This window comes from Pelobates fuscus, chromosome 6 (genome assembly GCF_036172605.1).
Source record: "Pelobates fuscus isolate aPelFus1 chromosome 6, aPelFus1.pri, whole genome shotgun sequence".
NCBI classification, from domain to species: domain Eukaryota; kingdom Metazoa; phylum Chordata; class Amphibia; order Anura; family Pelobatidae; genus Pelobates; species Pelobates fuscus.
This window is the reverse complement of record NC_086322.1, coordinates 286,898,981-286,918,601: the sequence shown is the minus strand read 5'-3', so window position 1 is coordinate 286,918,601 and position 19,621 is coordinate 286,898,981. Positions and strand designations below refer to the sequence as shown.

At 41.9% G+C, this 19,621-nt stretch overlaps 1 protein-coding gene across 1 annotated transcript; it reads right to left on the bottom strand.

Moving 5' to 3' along the window:
* Positions 1-212: 212 nt before the first annotated feature.
* PSMC5 (proteasome 26S subunit, ATPase 5) lies at positions 213-14,946 on the bottom strand. The gene is made up of 12 exons (XM_063459377.1): positions 14,825-14,946; positions 11,679-11,750; positions 9,986-10,055; positions 8,476-8,573; positions 8,329-8,385; positions 5,379-5,609; positions 4,462-4,588; positions 3,563-3,753; positions 3,359-3,457; positions 2,135-2,245; positions 1,397-1,483; positions 213-789 (listed from the first exon to the last, which is right to left on the bottom strand). Exons 1-12 carry the CDS (start codon positions 14,870-14,872, stop codon positions 736-738), a joined length of 1,245 nt encoding a protein of 414 aa, XP_063315447.1. The 5' UTR covers positions 14,873-14,946; the 3' UTR covers positions 213-735.
* Positions 14,947-19,621: the final 4,675 nt, after the last annotated feature.

The following is a 19,621-nucleotide window of genomic DNA, read 5'->3' as shown; positions in this document are numbered from 1 at the left end:
AACTGATCCTTCAGTGAGCTCTAGTAAATAAAGGCGACATGTCCACTGAGGGAAAATGCGCAAAGCCGCTTAGCCCGTAGTATAACTTAAAATGCAATTTAAGGGGTGTGCTGTTTACAAGTAACGTGCTTTGGGAGCTGGGCTTGAATTATTTCATTTAATAATATTCTTTTGGCTAATTGTTTCTTGTTGAATAAATAAAACAGTCTCAATTTTTAAATGGTTTCTCTTGTTTATTAAACAGACCTCATGGAATTGTTTTCATCAGTATTACAAACACAAACCCCTGGCATAATTTTCTAGAAACTGTAAAACAAAATCCGCAATACCCAAACTGCTCACTGTTGCACAAAAACCTGATTTTGGCTCGTGGGGAGTTTAATTGATTCTCTACCCAGCCTGAGACTAAGTATATGGGTTTCTGGCTTCTAGATTAATTTGATATATATATTTAAGGACACATGCTGAACGATGTGTGAGATCAGAGTAGAATTCTCTTTGTGCTACCTCCCCCAGTTAAAAAAGAAAAAGCACCTGCAATGCTTTGCTGTGGATTACAGATCTCTCTGAGTTCGCAGGGGGTTGGCAACACTTGTAGCAAAGTCAAAATAAGGGGCCTGATACTCAGAACCGAGTTCCTAACATTGATTGGACAAGTTGGCATCAGCTGAGCAGACACCGTCAAACTGAAGATATATTTTGCGAGATGACAGTATCCGGTACTTCCCGGCCCTTTTATTTCCAAAGCTTCTTTATAGACATGTTCTTCTCACTGTCTTTCTGCATCACCTGGGGTACGTGAAGAAAGAATACAAGGAAACAGGTCAGGAGCAGCTTCGTTAAACAGAACAATTGCACTTGAATTAAAGAATGCATTATTTTATTTACTTTCCTGGTACATAATTAAAGTTTGACATTTATCCACTAGCAAAGTCCCTGTACCTTTCACAAAATATAAAGATATACTGGAGCATTACAGATCGCATCTGGGGTATTTACTAAACTACATCAACTCAAGGACAAAAATTGTGAACCCATAAGTTTCCCAACGCCTCATTTACGCCAGTAAACCTGGAACTGTAGTGTTCCCCGTATTGGGATTTTCCCAAGTCCATAAAAATCAGCAGTGTCTAAAATAAACTATCCTAAAACCAGAGTAGAGATAACGCATGGAAACTTGTTAAAATTTGGATTCATTTTTTTTTTTTTCATCTTCAGGAGGTCTTGAAAGACATCTTACTTGACATGCGTGTTTTCATTAAAATGTCTGTACTACAAAATGCACAATATAAGCAGGAACCGTTTCAGTAACTATGTGTGAGGTTGTGGTACTAGGCAATGTTAGTTATCTGAAAATAACCAAAACCTTAAAAATGCAAACTTTCATCAGACTCACCTTGGCTACAGCCATCTCAAAATCTTCCTGTGTCACATGTACCCTTCTTTCACGTAAAGCGTACATCCCAGCTTCTGTGCACACTCCCTACAACAACAAAAAAAGGGACACTGTGAATGCATAGAAGTCATCTGTCAGCAGTTGATAAGTACAAGAACCAGCAAGACCAAGTACTAATAGTGGGTTGAGGTCAAACAAAGTCTTAAGAATGGCAGATAATACAATGTTTATGGTCTTCGTAGTCACAGTAATAAAATAGATTTATCTTTGTATCATGGGGATATCATTAGGTGAACATATAATTTAAAAAACAAAGGAGATTTCAAATTAATTTCAAGAATGAATTTCTACTGGGAAATACAAAAATTAGTGGCATGAAGAACGGCCTAGTTTAGACTAAAAAGATGGTACAGAAGCATGGAGTTAAATTGACAAAGTCTAAGAATTATCTGCATAGGAATGTTGGGGAATGGAGTCCAAACATAGGAATGGGAGACAATTCTGAATACGAGAACAAATTGGATTCCGGGTGTGCTCACTTGAATTGTAGCACTTTCCACATGTGTTTCCAAAGGATCATACTCTACAGAAGCATCCATCTACTGCCTATTAAGGAACAATTTGCAAGATCTGGGCCTGGGCTCAGAACAGGACATTACATATTTTGTTTCTGCAACCAGATGTAACAATGGAATCTTAAGGGGGAAACCACTATTACTCAGCTCCAAATAGGCTCACCTTCACCTCGGCCCCTGATGCTCCAGGCATCAGTTCTGCAATTTTACGGAGGTTGATACCACGAGTCAAGTTCATCTTTCGGGAGTGAATCTTCAGAATGTCTAGACGTGCCTGTGAAGGGAAAGGAAGAGAGAAAAGGCTTGAAATACGGCTGACGTGCTCAAACACGTGAGTGAAAAAGAACAATGAGCAATGGAAGTCTTTAGAGTTACTGCTAGGCTAAGTTTACATTTTGCCATGAGGATTTAAATGCAATACTAATGTGAGTTTATAGAATAAGCTCTAAAGTAAGAAAAGATACAAGGGGGAAAAAAAGTTTAAGAAGAGAAATTGAAGGAACACTATAAAATTAAACAAAACGATTACATATACTCCCAAAGAGCACATGAATGTAATTCTTTTTGCATGTTTTCAGTGAAGTATATGAAATCTTAGTTTGCAATGTCTGCAGAACTAGTATCTGCAGCTACTGCAAGCCCTCCTCTTCTTCCCCGGTACAGACGTTCTCGTCTGGGCTGAGAAATGTCCCTTGTGGACTGCGGTTGTACAATCACAAGCTTCTCAGTCAGTAATACTGCAGCTCACCGAAAAGTCTCACTCTGCGCAAGAGCCTGTTTCTTGCGTTAAGCAACACAAGCTAACCTACAAAGAATACCCCATGGCCAAGAATGTGTATCAGGGTTTAATTATAAAAGTGGTAATTTATATTTTAAAAAAAAAATCAGCTGAGGGGCCTACTGTGTGATATTTAGCGTGTTCCCAATCAGATTTGACCAGGATATTCACAGTTGTTCCCTGCCTAACATGTAACCTACCCTTGATATTAACTTCAGTAACCATAACGTAAGCGTTGTTTAGCATACTTAATTTTTATTTTATTAACCAAGCTTGTATCAATCTGTTTGCATGACGTTTCTAAAAACAAAAAATATGGCAGTCTTTCTTAGAGGTGTATTGTTCACTATATTGTTATCATCAACTCGTGTTACCTCACAATGCCTCCTCTCTCTCTTCTGTACCCCATATCGCATGTGCCATAATAAAAGAAATATTCACAAAAAAAAAAATCAGCAAAAAGCAGCACTTTGTATAAAATGTGAGGGGGGAGAGGGGCACTCTTCATACATAAAACACTTTAAAAAGCTAAAGTAATTTAGTTGTTTGAAGTGTCCCTTTAATTAGCAGCATTTAAGAAAATAGAATTCAGTCCCTGTCCCACATTACCTCTTCATTAGGAGGAGGGAACTCAATCTTCCTGTCGATACGGCCAGGGCGAAGTAGGGCAGAGTCCAAAATATCAATTCTGTTAGTTGCCATAATGACCTGAAAAATCAGATACAACAGTTTTAATACCAAGAAACAGTGTGTAGTTAAAATAATATTGTCTAATGATACACAATCCATATAGATTTACGATTTTGCTCATACCTTGATATTCTTAGTGGCTTCGAATCCATCAAGCTGGTTCAGCAACTCAAGCATTGTCCGCTGGACCTCACTGTCCCCTCCTGAACCTCCCTCCAGCCTGGAGGATCCAATGGAATCAATCTCATCCATGAAGATAATGGAAGGAGCATGTTCACGAGCCATTACAAAGAGTTCCCGCACCATTCGGGCCCCTAGAGGAGATCATTGTGAATTACATATCCATAAGAAGAAGCATTCATAGTAAACCAAACTAAAAACACAATAATAACGAAGAAAACTAGAGTTACAAATGTGTGTGTAGCACAGTGCTGATATAAAAGTCACTGTAACTTGAATCACATTCATTTTATAGATTATAAACACCATTGGCGTAGGACATAAATAATGGGTAAGAAGATTTTAAAAAATAATGGTGTTTCACTATGGGATCCAGTTAGAAATAAATCGAATTGGATGTTCGTCTTTGTAAATGTTATACGCTAAATTAAAAATCTTCATGCCAGGGCAAAACTAAGGGTTGGGTGTTGGGCTCCTGCCCATTCCATGCTATCAATAGATCTGAGGAAATAGTCGCTGGTTTAGACATGTCTGGTTTGACTACAGTTCTATGCAGCTACGCCACTATCATGCAGGATGGCAGATAACAACCAGACAGATATATTGAAATCACGACATTCTATCCCCATAAATACATCTGTTGTCATTTCGACATTTAGTTAATAAACCCCGATGTATGATACTGGATGGCTGGTAATTTTCATCTTCCTAATAATTCAAAGCATAATGATTTCAGGCCTGTGCTTGTATGTATATATGTATATCTCTCATTTTCTACCATCACCAGTGACACGTGCATAATGTATTCATAGACATAACACAAAACTATATTTCACACCTACCTTCCCCGATGAATTTCTGTACAAGTTCAGAGCCAGACACCCTTATAAACGTGCAATCTGTATGATGAGCGACAGCACGGGCCAAGAGAGTCTTCCCAGTGCCAGGAGGTCCGTACAGCAGCACTCCCTAAGGAAATTAATGAGAGCTGTATCTTTGTATGAAGACATGGCAGCATGATACTTTTAGAACAAAGAGCCTAAATTGGTCCTTTCAGTGAGATAATCTCTAACATTACAGGGAGACCACATTTCGCTAACTGTAATGTGAGATTCAGACATAAAAAAAAAATCTGTTAAATTAAATTTAAATATGAAAGGGGATCTGTCACATCCCAAACAACTTATGCTCATTAGATTGAGCATAAAATTCTATCTACACATTGTACTAGCAAATGTAAAGATTAGGGAAAAAATATATACTATCTAAAAATAGGCATTTCAGCTGTTAGTCAATGGCTTGGCGTGCCGAGGCAGTCACTGACAAGGGAGAGCAAAAGAGACCTCCCACAGCTCTCCTAAGCATAGCAACCACTTCTAGCGTCAGCTACGGCGTCTAGGAACAGGGTTATGGGAGGTTACTCCGTTAAGGCGCCGGCACGCTGACAATGAAGCCAGAGTCACTAAGGTTTGCCCTGCTTATGGGAAGTGTTTCCCAGCAGGGCAAATCACTGAAGACCAGAGGCAGAGCGGTGGACAGCCTGAGGGTGGATCTTACATGAAGAGTAACACTCACAAAGCTGCACTGGAACAGAGGAAAGGTGAATAATTCTCTATATTTTAGAATGAATGCGCCATGTGTCTTTGTGATATATATATATTTTGACAACAGGTTCATTTTAATACAAATTACTGGCACATTCATTCCAATTGGCAAGTGCATAAGGGAGACCAGAGCCTTGTTCATTTCCTCGCCGTACCTTGGGCTGTGCAATTCCCAAAGCCTCAAACAATTCGGGGTGCTTGACAGGCAGCTCGATGACCTCCTTTATCTCTTTTATCTGCTTGTCTAATCCTCCAATCATCTCATATGTGGAATCTGGAACTTTTTCTACCATCATCAGTGATACCAGTGGATCCACCTTGTTGGGCAGGATCTTGTGCAGTGTGTAACTGTCATTACGCAATGCAACACGACAATTTGGTGTCACCTGAAAGATGAGAGATGGTTATTAAATGGACAAAGGCTGAATGAATGTGTACTTGCAAATAAACCTACACACACATATAAAGTAGTTGCCAAATAATCCTGTTAATTCCAGATCCATATAACCCACTTTTGCTTTATGTAAGAACAGTCATTAACCATCATGTAATTTGCATGATAAATCTGCACCAATTTTTTCTTTATTTTTGTAGTGCATATTGATACAACGCCGCGTATGTGGTGCCCCAACGGCAATCCGAGTACGCTTCAACGACAATTATTACAATGGGGTACATGGTAACTGTTGCACAATTTATAATAATAAGTGAGGTCGGTTCTAGTGCGAGTAGCTAGTGTGTAGTTCGACTACGTGAAACAAACAAAAATTTAAATAAAGTTATGCATAGAGGTTGATCAAACAGCAGTGCCCTGAAACTTGTACAAAATCGCACCTGGTCTGGTGTCGAGTACTATAGGAATAAACTGGAGTAATTTCTCGTGCTTATAATATGTGCAAGGCATTGTGGGAGACTCTCGCCTGTCTGGTTTTCTGTGACTAGAGATCGTGAGTGTCTCTTGCATAGGACCTGTTGGGCTAGAGATAAGTATGTTATGCTGTACCTATATGGGCTGTAGGGCTCTGTAGGGTTGGAAATATAGCTGTGTCATGTTAATATTTACAGTAGCTGTAAAGTATGAGGGAACATTCTAATTTCGATTGTAGCACGTGATAAGACTTCTGCAAGTTAAGCAGTCGTTAAGGAGTAGACGTTGAGGTCTCAGTGACGTGTGGTAGGTTAACGTAAGGTCAGGTTAGAAAGTCGTGTTAGGCAATGTCAACCAGTCTGGGGCTGGGCTATAGGGGTCAGTAGTGAGTGTCTGTCTGTCTAGTGCTGGCCAAACTGGTTTAGGGCTCCTTCTTGTTGTATGCTGCGTCTGGGGTACCTTTAGGTACAGTAGGAGGGGTGAGCGATGTTGCCAGGGGACTGTCTGTGCGGTCCGGGTCTGGTTCCGGTCCCGTTTATTGTGGTGCGGGGTCATGATGGCGGTAGTGTAGTCTGGGTGTAAGCCCTCCGACGTCCTAGTGGTCCCCACTTGGTTTCATTTTTGTATATAATAAAGTAATGTAAGGTAAAATAAAAAAAATAAAAAAAATAAAATTAAAGTTGTGATAAAATAACAATAAGGTCGTAATTCGACTATGCAATAGAAAATAGTGTCCCGGTGAGGGGCCTGTCAAACTCAAGTCGTGGCCGCCGCGTAGGTCTCCGTGGCTCTCTGTCTAGGCTTGAATTCAGCAGAGTGTACCAGGTCAAGGCCTCGAGAGGTTGCAGGTATCGCCCTTCCGAGGGAGTCCAAAGGGAGATCTAAGTCTCTCAGCGCTGCTGCGGCTTCTTGCATGTCGTGTATTATATGCGTTGTTTCTCTTTTGGTGACGTGCAGTGTGTTGGCTGGGCCTCAACGGTACCGGAGCTGGTGTGTGCGTAGTAGGGAGGTGAATGGTCTCAGTGCTCTCCTCCACGCCAACGTTCCTCCCAAGAGGTCAGTATAGAAGGAGAGCTCCATCTCCTCAAAGAGGTAGGTTGGTTGGCCTCTGATGGCTGCTTGTACTGATGCTTTGTCCGTGCGGCTGAGGAATTGAATAATCAGGTCTCCAGGAGCTGAAGTTGGTGCCTTAATTGATTTTGGTATACGGAATATACCGGTTATTTGGGTTGCTTTAGCCGTTTTGGGGTTCAGAAGTGCAGCTAGTAGCCGCCTAGTGAAGTGCGGTAGTTCGGCTTCTGAGATGTTTTCTGCTACTCCCCGCACTTTCAGATTATTTTGGCGCCGTCTATCTTCCTAGGCGTCGAGCTTGCGTTCCGTGAGGAGGTTTTGCTGTTGGAGCTCTGAAACCGCCCGTTGCAGCTCCTTGATATGGGTGGCCTGGGTGTTAGAGTGTTTTTCTACCACTCCCAATCTGCTAGACAGACCGCGCAGGTCGTCTCGGATTGCGGCCACTTCTGCCGAAATTTTCCGATGGTGGTCCTCCATTAGCCTGACGATCGCTTCCATTGTTACCGGCGTGGAGGCCGCCGTGGGCGGTGGAGGTATCTGTGGTGCCGTCGAGGGCCCCTGCGGCTCTGCCAAGTACTCCTCCTCTGCTTCGTCCGATGTTCCATCCTCAAAGTTGGAGCAGCCGCCATGTAGGGATGCCATATTGGGGCCTGGGGCGCTCAGGGCCTGTTTCCATAAGTCCCCAATGTTCATGCCCTGCCGAGGCTTGTCGGGCTTTTGTTTTTTCGTTTCGCGGCCCATGTGGATTGGGGGATGTAGGGGTACCCCCTGATATGTGAGTAGGGTGGCGTATGCCACCTTTATCGATTGTTTTTGCTCTTTTCTTCCCGGAGCTCCTCGGCCATGCGCCTGACCGCTTCAGTAGCTAGACTCCGCCCAATCTGCACCAATTTTAAACATATTTATGTTTCCCCATGGGAGATGACTTGAGTCAATGTATCTGTATTCAGAATGTGGTGAACAAAGCACTAAGAGGGATGAGTTAGAGGAGTTGAGCTATGTAATTGATGGCTTAATGCACCATTGTCATTTTCAGTTTCTCATAAACAGGGAATAATTATTAAAATCTGATACAGAGAGTGTTGGAACTTCAATGAAACCTCTGTGAGAACAAGCCTTTCCATGTGACAGCTGAGCTTTAAGAAAGTTTATGTCTATATACTTACATCATTTATATCGATATTTTTATCAATATCCACAACAAACTTCCCCTCGGGGTGGACCTATAGTGAAAAAGAGATCATTGGTTACACATCCTTATGTACGTGGATCAGTTATCACGGAACAAACAGAGAAATAGTGATTCCAAGCACCTTGACCAGAACTTTCTTCTTGTCCATGGCTCTCACCACCTCACCCACATAGGAGCCCTGCTCCTGAAGCAGCTGCAGCTCCTCCCGCAAGAGACGCACTAAAGAAAAGATTGGACACATATAGGTGAGAACCACAATAAGCAAATACATGTAATCCGACAGATGAACAAATCAAACCAGCAGGATTCTTTTTAATGTTATGGGTAAAATGCTGCAAGATTTACTCCTGTAAATGATTTTGGCTATTTTGAAGCCAGTTGTGTTTTTCATTTATGGAGGATGATGTTAAAGGAGCAGTCTAAGCTTCAAAACGGCAGTCCCTTGTAGTGGGCATGGTGCTAGAAGTGTATCTGGGTCGTCCTAAGTCGTTGTCCAACTGTTTTAAGTGGTTTGATGAAAATGTGGGTTTCCCCGTAACCAGCCCATCACCTTGTAATATGCAAATGCAAGAGTTATTCCACCTCATTAGCAATATCACTTTGCCTATGTTTAGACAGCAGTGATAACCTGAGTGTCGGATTCTGGTCTGCCTTACTCTATAAAATCCTTGATCAGCAGAGTTTCTGTGATAAGCTGTGCGATAAGCCAATAGCAATCAGACCAGCTACCATTTAATTGCACAATCTGTCTCAGTTTTGTGAACTGTGCTGTGTGTAAAAATAGGCAGAGCCGCCAACTGCACATGTACACAATCTGATATGGACTGCCTGGAAGATACAATTCCAGGTGCCTGATTGACAGCTCTGGGAGGCTGGCTTATAGGGGCAAAGATTTTGCAAATCAGTAACAATCAACTCAGAACTGAAAGTAGGTGCAGGGTATTATCTGCACCATGCGCCTTGTTGTGGTGTCTAGAGCGAGTCTTTAAAAAGGCTCACTCTAGCTATATTTATAATTTAACATCTAAATGTTCCTCTTTTAGGTTCATATTATAGTAAATTAATTTGGAGAAAACACTAGAAACCTTGGCTATGCCTGGCAAACAGTGCTCTGCACACTGAAAAACCTTTCACTTCACATCTGGACATACTTGTAAATTGCAGCTAGAGACCAGTGATGGATAACAGCGGCAAAGGAGATAGTTGCAGACTGCAATTCCTACAATGCTCAGCTTGTTTACACAGCAAACATCAGCAGTGCTAAGATTACACCAAACTGCTTGAGACTTTGTCCATGTTTAATTTCTGTGTGTGCACTCACATCCAGATCTAAAATTCTAAAAGTATTAGAGAGACCCTGGGAGTTCTAATCAGGCCGTTTTACTAATGTGGAACAATAACAGACTAAAAATTATGAAAATGAGAAATTCTGTGAAACACATGTACAACACTACAGTCCACATAATTAGTCTCTAAGCATTAGTCACCAAGCGTGACTCACAAGGGTCCATTCCATTTTATATGTTTAATAAAATAGTACTTGTTTGTAAGCGGTATATAAGTATAGCTCTTTCCCCTATAACGATGCACTGACAAGCAAATATTTTAAGTTATATCACTACCAACTTTACCTTTAGCGTTCAGTTCATTTCTTTGAGCCTGGAGACGCCTCAAATTTTGACTTTTATCATTGACAACCAGCTGGAGAGAAAGTAAAAAGCAAAGTCAACCTATGCTAAGGAATGTGTAGGTCAATGAAGACTAAATTTATATTCGAGTGTGACAAAAAATGCTAGGCAAGTGAAATGCATCAGATCACGTAATGATATGCTCAATTTCAGATTGAGGTTGGTGTTTGGCACCCCCAAAAAGGCTCAGCATTTTATTATCAGGGTCTGTATAATGAGAATGTGACCTCATGCTCAGCGTCTCAAAATTTGCATAAGTCTATGGCTGAATGTATGCTACTATATAAAAAACAAGTTACCTGTGCACTACCCCAAAACACTAAGCATATTTAAATAACAGGACTTTAGTGCTACTCAAATGGCTTTTAAAGTGTAAGCTCACCTTACGAGTCAAGGTAAAAGTTCACTAGCCAATCAGCAACTCAAGATGCTTGCCTTGACGAGGCAGGTGAGAATAAAGTTAATAACTTTTTGGTGCTTAGAATGTCCCTTCAATAGAAACTGAAGCAAGTGCTCTACTTTGAGAAAATGTGAAGAATTAAAGCCTTACCAATTCCACGCATTTCACAGATCTCAGGTGATCAGTAAATAAATGCATTGGAGCCAACTGGGTCAAGTTCATAACAGACAGGGTTATTCACTGCAGTTAGAAGTGGCAGAAAAGCCAAGCACATTTTCACATTTAAGGCCAAAATCGTCAGAGGGGAAGTTCTCCAAGTTCACTTTAAAGGACCACTATAGGCAGCTCAATGAAGTGGTCTGCGTGCCAGTTCCATCTAGGGTTAACCCTGCAGCTGTAAACATAGCAGTTTCAGAGAAACAAAGAAACTGCTATGTTTACATATGGGTTAATCCAGCCTCTAGTGGCTGTCTCCCTGACAGCCGCTAGAGGCGCCAGCGTCCATAGGAAAGCATTGAGAAATGCTTTCCTATGGACTGACGTAATGCGTGCACGGCTCTTGCTGCGCATGCGCATTCGTCGGAAGAGGGACGCGAGTCCCCAGCACTGGAGAAAGGTAAGCGTTTAACCCCTTCCTCCCCCCAGAGCCCGGCGGTAGGTGGGCCATGAGGTTGGGGGGACCTATTAACACTATAGTGACAGGAAAACGAGTTTGTTTTACTGGCACTATAGTGGTCCTTTAAGCTATTTTGACCGTAAATTACAAATTTTGAAATTCTGACAATTCTCATTTTAGCAAATAAGCCTGCTAATGTATTTGTAACTATCCAATAGGAGGATTCCAAGAGTTATTCCTACAGAATAGTTCACATTGTAAGCCACTACTGAGATAATTGTGTTATTTCCACTCTAAGGTTAAAATGGGTCATCTTATTTGTGAGTTTTGTACATATTTGTGATAGTGCCATGCTACTAGCTTGCATTTGTTTTCTTTTTCTTTTCTGTCACCCTATGATTTAAAAAAAAAATTAAAAAAAAAAATCACCAAGTCAGTATACATTACTAAGTGTAAGAATTTATGAAAATGTAAATAAACTACAATATTTTATTTATAACTTCTTAGCACGACGTCTGGTATTCTTGTTCCAAATTGAGAATATAGTACTCTCTTGGACCTATAAATCAGTTCCATTATACAAGCACAAATTGTGCTGCTACTAAAGAATATTTAAGTACCTGCAGGTCCTCGATCTTTGACAAATAATACTGCCGCAATCCAGTGCCACTACGAGTTTCATCCATTTCCATCTGTGTAAACAAGAATCAGAAAGTCAGGAAATGGACAGAAGATGAAATATTAAGTTAACAAAACATAAAAGAGACGAACAGACAGAGAAAGAAGCCACTTGTGACAAAGCAGCATGTTCAGTAATATTATAAGCGGTTCTACACAAGAGTATGGAGTGACACATGAGAAAGTAGCTGAATAAATGATGGTCTAACATAAGATTGATAGGAATATAAATACAAAGATTAAATAAAAGCATTATGTCCTTTGTGGGCATTCGGATAAACATGGACCATTTAAAAAGAATTAGAACTGGAAATATAAACAAAGAATCGCAGAACAAAATGGTAACCGTGCAGAAGGGACATGTGATCAGCTGTGGGGCAATAACAAAAGTTAATTTGGGGGGGGGGAAATATGTGAAAAACTAAAAGGAATATACATTGTGACATTTAACCAACATGTATCGTAAAGAGTCATTCTAAGAACCAAAATTACTTCATCTTGACAAAGTGATTTTGAGTCACAAATGAATTGGAGAGGAGGTGCTGTTTCCAAAAAAATAGCACAGTTTACATTTTGCAATCTTCATGTCTCTAGAGATGTCAGACTGCCACTAGGAACTATGGACCAAAACAGATTAAGTACTTTAATATTTTTAGATCTGGCATCAGTATGCAAAGTATTGCGAAACCAGATGCTTCGTGTGTCTAGGTGTTCTCTATGAAAACCACTGCATTCAATGGTTCTAAGTACTAGATTAGCGGATCACAGACAATTGGCACATACGCACTGTATGTACAGAATGTTTCACAATGAGAAACATTATATTGGACAAAAGTCATGAATCTTGACAATGTCAGCAAGAGAGGATCATGGTGCATAAAGAATATGTCTCAGCGCTGGATTACAACTAAGTTTAACTGCATTTTTAGTAGGAAGAAAAATTTGAAATTGGAGTATTGTGCAAATATAAAGTTCTGATAATATAAAGATGAATAACAACAGGACACAAGGACATGGGCACACAATCTATTGATGATTTACATTTATTAGAGCTGTAACACAAAGGGACTTTAAACAGTGGGCATTGTGAAGGAGAGAAATGAATAACAAATAATTCAGAGCGATATAAAATAAATGGCACAAAAATCAAGGAGATAAGGACATGATGGAGAATAGCACAGGGGTGATAGAAGTTGATGGGAGAGAGGAGGCGACGTGATAGCTGATGGGAGAGAGGAGGCGACGTGATAGCTGATGGGAGAGAGGAGGCGACGTGATAGCTGATAGGAGAGAGGAGGCGACGTGATAGCTGATGGGAGAGAGGAGGCGACGTGATAGCTGATGGGAGAGAGGAGGCGACGTGATAGCTGATGGGAGAGAGGAGGCGACGTGATAGCTGATGGGAGAGAGGAGGCGACGTGATAGCTGATGGGAGAGAGGAGGCGACGTGATAGCTGATGGGAGAGAGGAGGCGACGTGATAGCTGATGGGAGAGAGGAGGCGACGTGATAGCTGATGGGAGAGAGGAGGCGACGTGTGATAGTAAATAGGAGAGAGGAGGCGATGTGTGATAGTAAATAAGAGAGGAGGCGATGTGTGATAGTAAATAGGAGTGAGGAGGCGATGTGTGATAGTAAATAGGAGAGAGGGGGCGATGTGTGATAGTAAATAGGAGAGAGGAGGCGACGTGATAGTAAATAAGAGAGAGGAGGCGATGTGTGATAGTAAATAGGAGAGAGGAGGCGATGTGATAGTAAATAGGAGAGAGGAGGCGATGTGATAGTAAATAGGAGAGAGGAGGCGATGTGTGATAGTAAATAGGAGAGAGGGGGCGATGTGTGATAGTAAATAGGAGAGAGGGGGCGATGTGTGATAGTAAATAGGAGAGAGGGGGCGATGTGTGATAGTAAATAGGAGAGAGGGGGCGATGTGTGATAGTAAATAGGAGAGAGGGGGCGATGTGTGATAGTAAATAGGAGAGAGGGGGCGATGTGTGATAGTAAATAGGAGGCGATGTGATAGTAAATAAGAGAGAGGAGGCGATGTGTGATAGTAAATAGGAGAGAGGGGGCGATGTGTGATAGTAAATAGGAGAGAGGGGGCGATGTGTGATAGTAAATAGGAGGCGATGTGATAGTAAATAGGAGGCGATGTGATAGTAAATAAGAGAGAGGAGGCGATGTGATAGTAAATAGGAGGCGATGTGATAGTAAATAAGAGAGAGGAGGCGATGTGTGATAGTAAATAGGAGAGAGGGGGCGATGTGTGATAGTAAATAGGAGGCGATGTGATAGTAAATAGGAGGCGATGTGATAGTAAATAAGAGAGAGGAGGCGATGTGTGATAGTAAATAGGAGAGAGGGGGCGATGTGTGATAGTAAATAGGAGAGAGGAGGCGATGTGATAGTAAATAAGAGAGAGGAGGCGATGTGTGATAGTAAATAGGAGAGAGGGGGCGATGTGTGATAGTAAATAGGAGAGAGGAGGCGATGTGTGATAGTAAATAGGAGAGAGGGGGCGATGTGTGATAGTAAATAGGAGAGAGGAGGCGATGTGTGATAGTAAATAGGAGAGAGGGGGCGATGTGTGATAGTAAATAGGAGAGAGGAGGCGACGTGATAGTAAATAAGAGAGAGGAGGCGATGTGTGATAGTAAATAGGAGAGAGGAGGCGATGTGTGATAGTAAATAGGAGAGAGGAGGCGACGTGTGATAGTAAATAGGAGAGAGGAGGCGATGTGTGATAGTAAATAGGAGAGAGGGGGCGATGTGTGATAGTAAATAGGAGAGAGGAGGCGACGTGTGATAGTAAATAGGAGAGAGGAGGCGATGTGTGATAGTAAATAGGAGAGAGGAGGCGATGTGTGATAGTAAATAGGAGAGAGGAGGCGATGTGTGATAGTAAATAGGAGAGAGGAGGCGATGTGTGACAGTAAATAGGAGAGAGGAGGCGATGTGTGACAGTAAATAGGAGAGAGGAGGCGATGTGTGATAGTAAATAGGAGAGAGGAGGCGATGTGTGATAGTAAATAGGAGAGAGGTCTCGGTAAGGATATTATCTCCCCGCCATGGCTGCCGGCCCCCGGTACCTGCTCCGCTCCGTCCCCGGACATCTTGCATTCTCCCGGCGGAGCCATTCTCTTCCCTCACCGTGACTCAGGACCGGAAGCAGCGCTGCACCAAACTGCTTCGGCGCCGTGACGTACTTCCGGTTCTACAACAGAGTGCGCCTTCTGACCATAGAGTGCGGAGACACGTGAGAGAGAGACAGCGACACCTACATCCCAGGCAGGGACAGCGACACCTACTGACAGCACGGACTGCGCCACCTACTGACAGCACGGACAGCGCCACCTACTGACAGCACGGACAGCGCCACCTACTGACAGCACGGACAGCGCCACCTACTGACAGCACGGACAGCGCCACCTACTGACAGCTCGGACAGCGCCACCTACTGCCAAAGCACGGACAGCGCCACCTACTGGCAGTAACTGGCTGCCTGGACACAACCTGTAATGTACATTATTGTGAAATCAAGTTCAAATTCTTCAGGATTATTTACTAAACTGCGAATTGCATCAAATAAATATCAAAACGGCAAATTTTAGTCTGAAATAGAAAAGATCTGGAAAATTGTCAGCTGTCGGCTCTGTCGGCACAGCTTGTTTATTTTAGGATTTTTTGTCATTTGGATTTAATTTCACTGCAATTCAGAGTAAATAAACCCCTAACGTGAGACTCGCTGGGAATTCGGAATTAATTCAGAGAGACGTTTATTCACTAAACATCGAATTGGAGCGCATTGAGAACCATGGCAACATGTAGAGTAAAATAGGCCATTGGTCACATTAGCAGAGAGGTTTTTTCCGTTTTTTGTTTTTAAACCAGCTATTGTAGCTTTACAGTTCACTACGTTTTACTGTTTATTAAATAAACCTCCAATTTAATTTCATATACTGAGAAAGACTGAACTAAAATCATACCGGCACCCAAGTACCCTATTTTACAGTCCCCATTCAAGGCCCAAATCCCTCTCTTCTCTCCTAATGTCCCTCTTTTCTAGGAGCTCCGTATTGTTGGTGTGTCTGAGTGTATAACAGAGCTCCACAGCAATAATACTCCCAGTAATGTGTCTGAGTGTATAACAGAGCCCCACAGCAATAATACTCCCAGTAATGTGTCTGAGTGTATAACAGAGCTCCACAGCAATAATACTCCCAGTAATGTGTCTGAGTGTATAACAGAGCTCCACAGCAATAATACTCCCAGTAATGTGTCTGAGTGTATAACAGAGCTCCACAGCAATAATACTCCCAGTAATGTGTCTGAGTGTATAACAGAGCTCCACAGCAATAATACTCCCAGTAATGTGCCTGAGTGTATAGCAGAGCTCCACAGCAATAATACTCCCAGTAATGTGTCTGAGTGTATAACAGAGCTCCACAGCAATAATACTCCCAGTAATGTGTCTGAGTGTATAACAGAGCTCAAAAACAATAATACTCCCAGTAATGTGTATGAGTGTATAACAGAGCTCCACAGCAATAATACTCCCAGTATTGTGTCTGAGTGTATAACAGAGCTCCACAGCAATAATACTCCCAGTAATGTGTCTGAGTGTATAACAGAGCTCCACAGCAATAATACTCCCAGTAATGTGTCTGAGTGTATAACAGAGCTCCACAGCAATAATACTCCCAGTAATGTGTCTGAGTGTATAACAGAGCTCCACAGCAATAATACTCCCAGTAATGTGTCTGAGTGTATAACAGAGCTCCACAGCAATAATACTCCCAGTAATGTGTCTGAGTGTATAACAGAGCTCCACAGCAATAATACTCCCAGTAATGTGTCTGAGTGTATAACAGAGCTCCACAGCAATAATACTCCCAGTAATGTGTCTGAGTGTATAACAGAGCTCCACAGCAATAATACTCCCAGTAATGTGTCTGAGTGTATAACAGAGCTCCACAGCAATAATACTCCCAGTAATGTGTCTGAGTGTATAACAGAGCTCCACAGCAATAATACTCCCAGTAATGTGTCTGAGTGTATAACAGAGCTCCACAGCAATAATACTCCCAGTAAAGCCACGGCGACTGTGGGCAAAAGTGCTGCAGTTTGTCCCCTGTTCCAGCTAGGAAGCGGAGGTACCCAGCCAGGGGTACAGGGAGCTCCATCACAATCTATAATTTGCCTCTTTCACATTAAAGGGCTTCTAAAATGCTAGAAATACAAATCTGTATTTCCAGTGGTGTATTCTGGTTTTGTGCTGCTCTAGGCATAACAAAACTCGGGCACCCTCCTCCCCCCTTGCAAATTTCTCTTCCTGACAGACACACTGAGGCATGCACTGACAGATACAGTCATTGTCACACACGCTGTTTAACCAACACACACTTTCACTGAAACATACACATTCACAGACACACGCACACACTCATTCACAGTTACACTCACTCACATTCACTGACAGACACGCATTTACCGACAGCCACATACATTCACTGACAAGACACACATGCACACTTACTGACAGAAATGCATACACACTCACTGACAGATGCACACTCACTCAGTGTCAGACACACACACTGGGACACACATATACTCACTGACAGATACACACTGACAAACACAAATATACAACACTCACTGACAGACATATATACAGTCAGTGTCAGACACACACATTGACTGACAGACACACATACACAAGCTGACAGGCACACACTAACAGACATACACATTCACTGACACACACATAGTCTCAGTGACAGACATGCATACACACACTGACAGACATGGATACACATGCTGAAATAAGCATTCACACACTGACAGACACACACTCTCAGTGACAGATACACACACACTGACAAACACACATACACACTTACTGACAAAAACATATACACTCTCAGTGACAGACACACACACTCTCACTGACACACACTAACACGCGCATTAACAGACACACTCTAACTGACACACTAACACACTCATTAACAGACACTCTCTAACTGACACACACTAACACACTCACTAATAGACACAAACACTAACACTCACTAACAGACACACACTTACACTCACTAACAGACACACACTAACACACTCACAGACACACGCTAACACACTCACTAACAGAACACACGAACACACTCACTAACAGACACACACACTCACTAACAGAAACACACTAACACACTCACAATTTTAAAAAAAGGCAGTTTTAGTCCTGCAAGGTAATTATTGCAGTTTTTATAAAACTGCAATGCTTTACATTGAGGACTAAGTGTGACAGGGACCTGGCACCCAGACCACTTCAATAAGATAAAATGGTCTGGGTGACTATAGTGTCCCTTTAAATGTACCCACACCTTATAATATATCATTTTGTTCAGGTAAAACAAAATGTCAGGAAGTCCCCCCGATTGCAATCAACAGGGTGAGTATCAGGGTTGGGGGGTACCGATCTTTAGGGATTGCTATGCCACCCTAGGGCATCAGAGCCCACCTGTTGTAGGCGGCATAGCACGCCCATCATTGTTAAGGGGTTAAACTACAATAAATGTGTTTAGAAATCAGCCTGTGTAAATAATATACATTGTTCTAAATTAGATTTAAGTTACATAAAAATTTAACAATTTCTCAGTACAGCTCCGCCTATGGTCACTCTCCCACTCACACCTCAAAAATTAAACTGGTTCTCCCTGTCCTTTTGAAATTTTTGGAGCTATGCTAAAGTGAGCCTGTCATGACAAGGTTACCTTGGCAAAGTAACAACTCCTAAAACAATTCATATATTATTTATCATAAAGATATGTCTATGTCACTATGTTGTTATGGTCTAAAAAGCAAAAGATGCATTTGCCAGTGGAATATCACAGCAAAGAAAGCGGGTATTATTATTTTAAATAATTGCTCTCCCCTACCATTCAGATATTGACACAGAGGCTATGCTATTGGTAAAGACATCTACGTAAGGGATTTCTAGGTCTGCTCAATATTGTTATACAGCTTTTTAAACTAATGTGTAGTTTACAAAATGCATATTTTTTTTAAACTTTTGAACAATTATTAGATATAAAAAATATGCACACATTGGGTTTTCTTTTGAAATTATATTATTTAATGTTTTGCACTTTTAAACATAAACAGAATTTGTTTAATAAACATGGGGTGTATAGCAGAAAAATAACCCGGGGGAAAACAGGTGAATATAATATACTAATTCTGAAGCAGGCTGTGGTTATCCCTCTGCTGAAGACACCAACTGTGCCACGCTCCGAGTTGAGCAACAATCGACCTATTTCCACCTTGCCTTTTTTGGCCAAGATCATCGAGAGAGCGGCGGTATGGCAAATTCAGCCTCACCTGGAATCTAATCACATTCTGGATGACTTCCAATCGGGATTTCGACCTGGTAGAGGGACAGAAACTGCCCTGGTTAAAGTCCACGACGATCTCCTGTGGGCTTTGGACAGAGGGGAGGAAATTGCCCTGGTACTCCTGGATTTATCGGCGGCCTTCGATACCATCGATCATGATAGATTGACAGAGAGGCTACTTACTGTGGCTGGTGTGGATGACAGGGCGTTAGCTTGGATGACCTCGTTTCTCCACGACAGGGTTCAAAGGGTAAAATTGGGGACATTTTACTCCTCTAACATCTCCCTGACGTGTGGAGTCCCCCAGGGTTCGGCTTTATCTCCAATCCTGTTTAACATCTATATGAGGCCACTGACCCATATCATCCGCCGCCACATGCTTCCCTATCATATCTATGCCGACGATACCCAGTTGTACTTTCGCCTGGCCAAGAAAAAGGAGGATCAAATCAATCTTTCTTCATGCCTACAGGATATCCAGTCGTGGAT

Excerpts from the sequence above, each read along its gene's own strand:
- PSMC5 (XM_063459377.1), bottom strand. The coding sequence starts at position 14,872 with ATGGCTCCGCCGGGAGAATGCAAGATGTCCGGGGACGGAGCGGAGCAG. Across the intron at positions 10,056-11,678 it reads CAAAGATCGAGGACCTGCAG|CTGGTTGTCAATGATAAAAG; the intron begins GTACTTAAATAT and ends CTTTCTCTCCAG. Across the intron at positions 3,458-3,562 it reads AAGCCACTAAGAATATCAAG|GTCATTATGGCAACTAACAG; the intron begins GTATGAGCAAAA and ends CTGATTTTTCAG.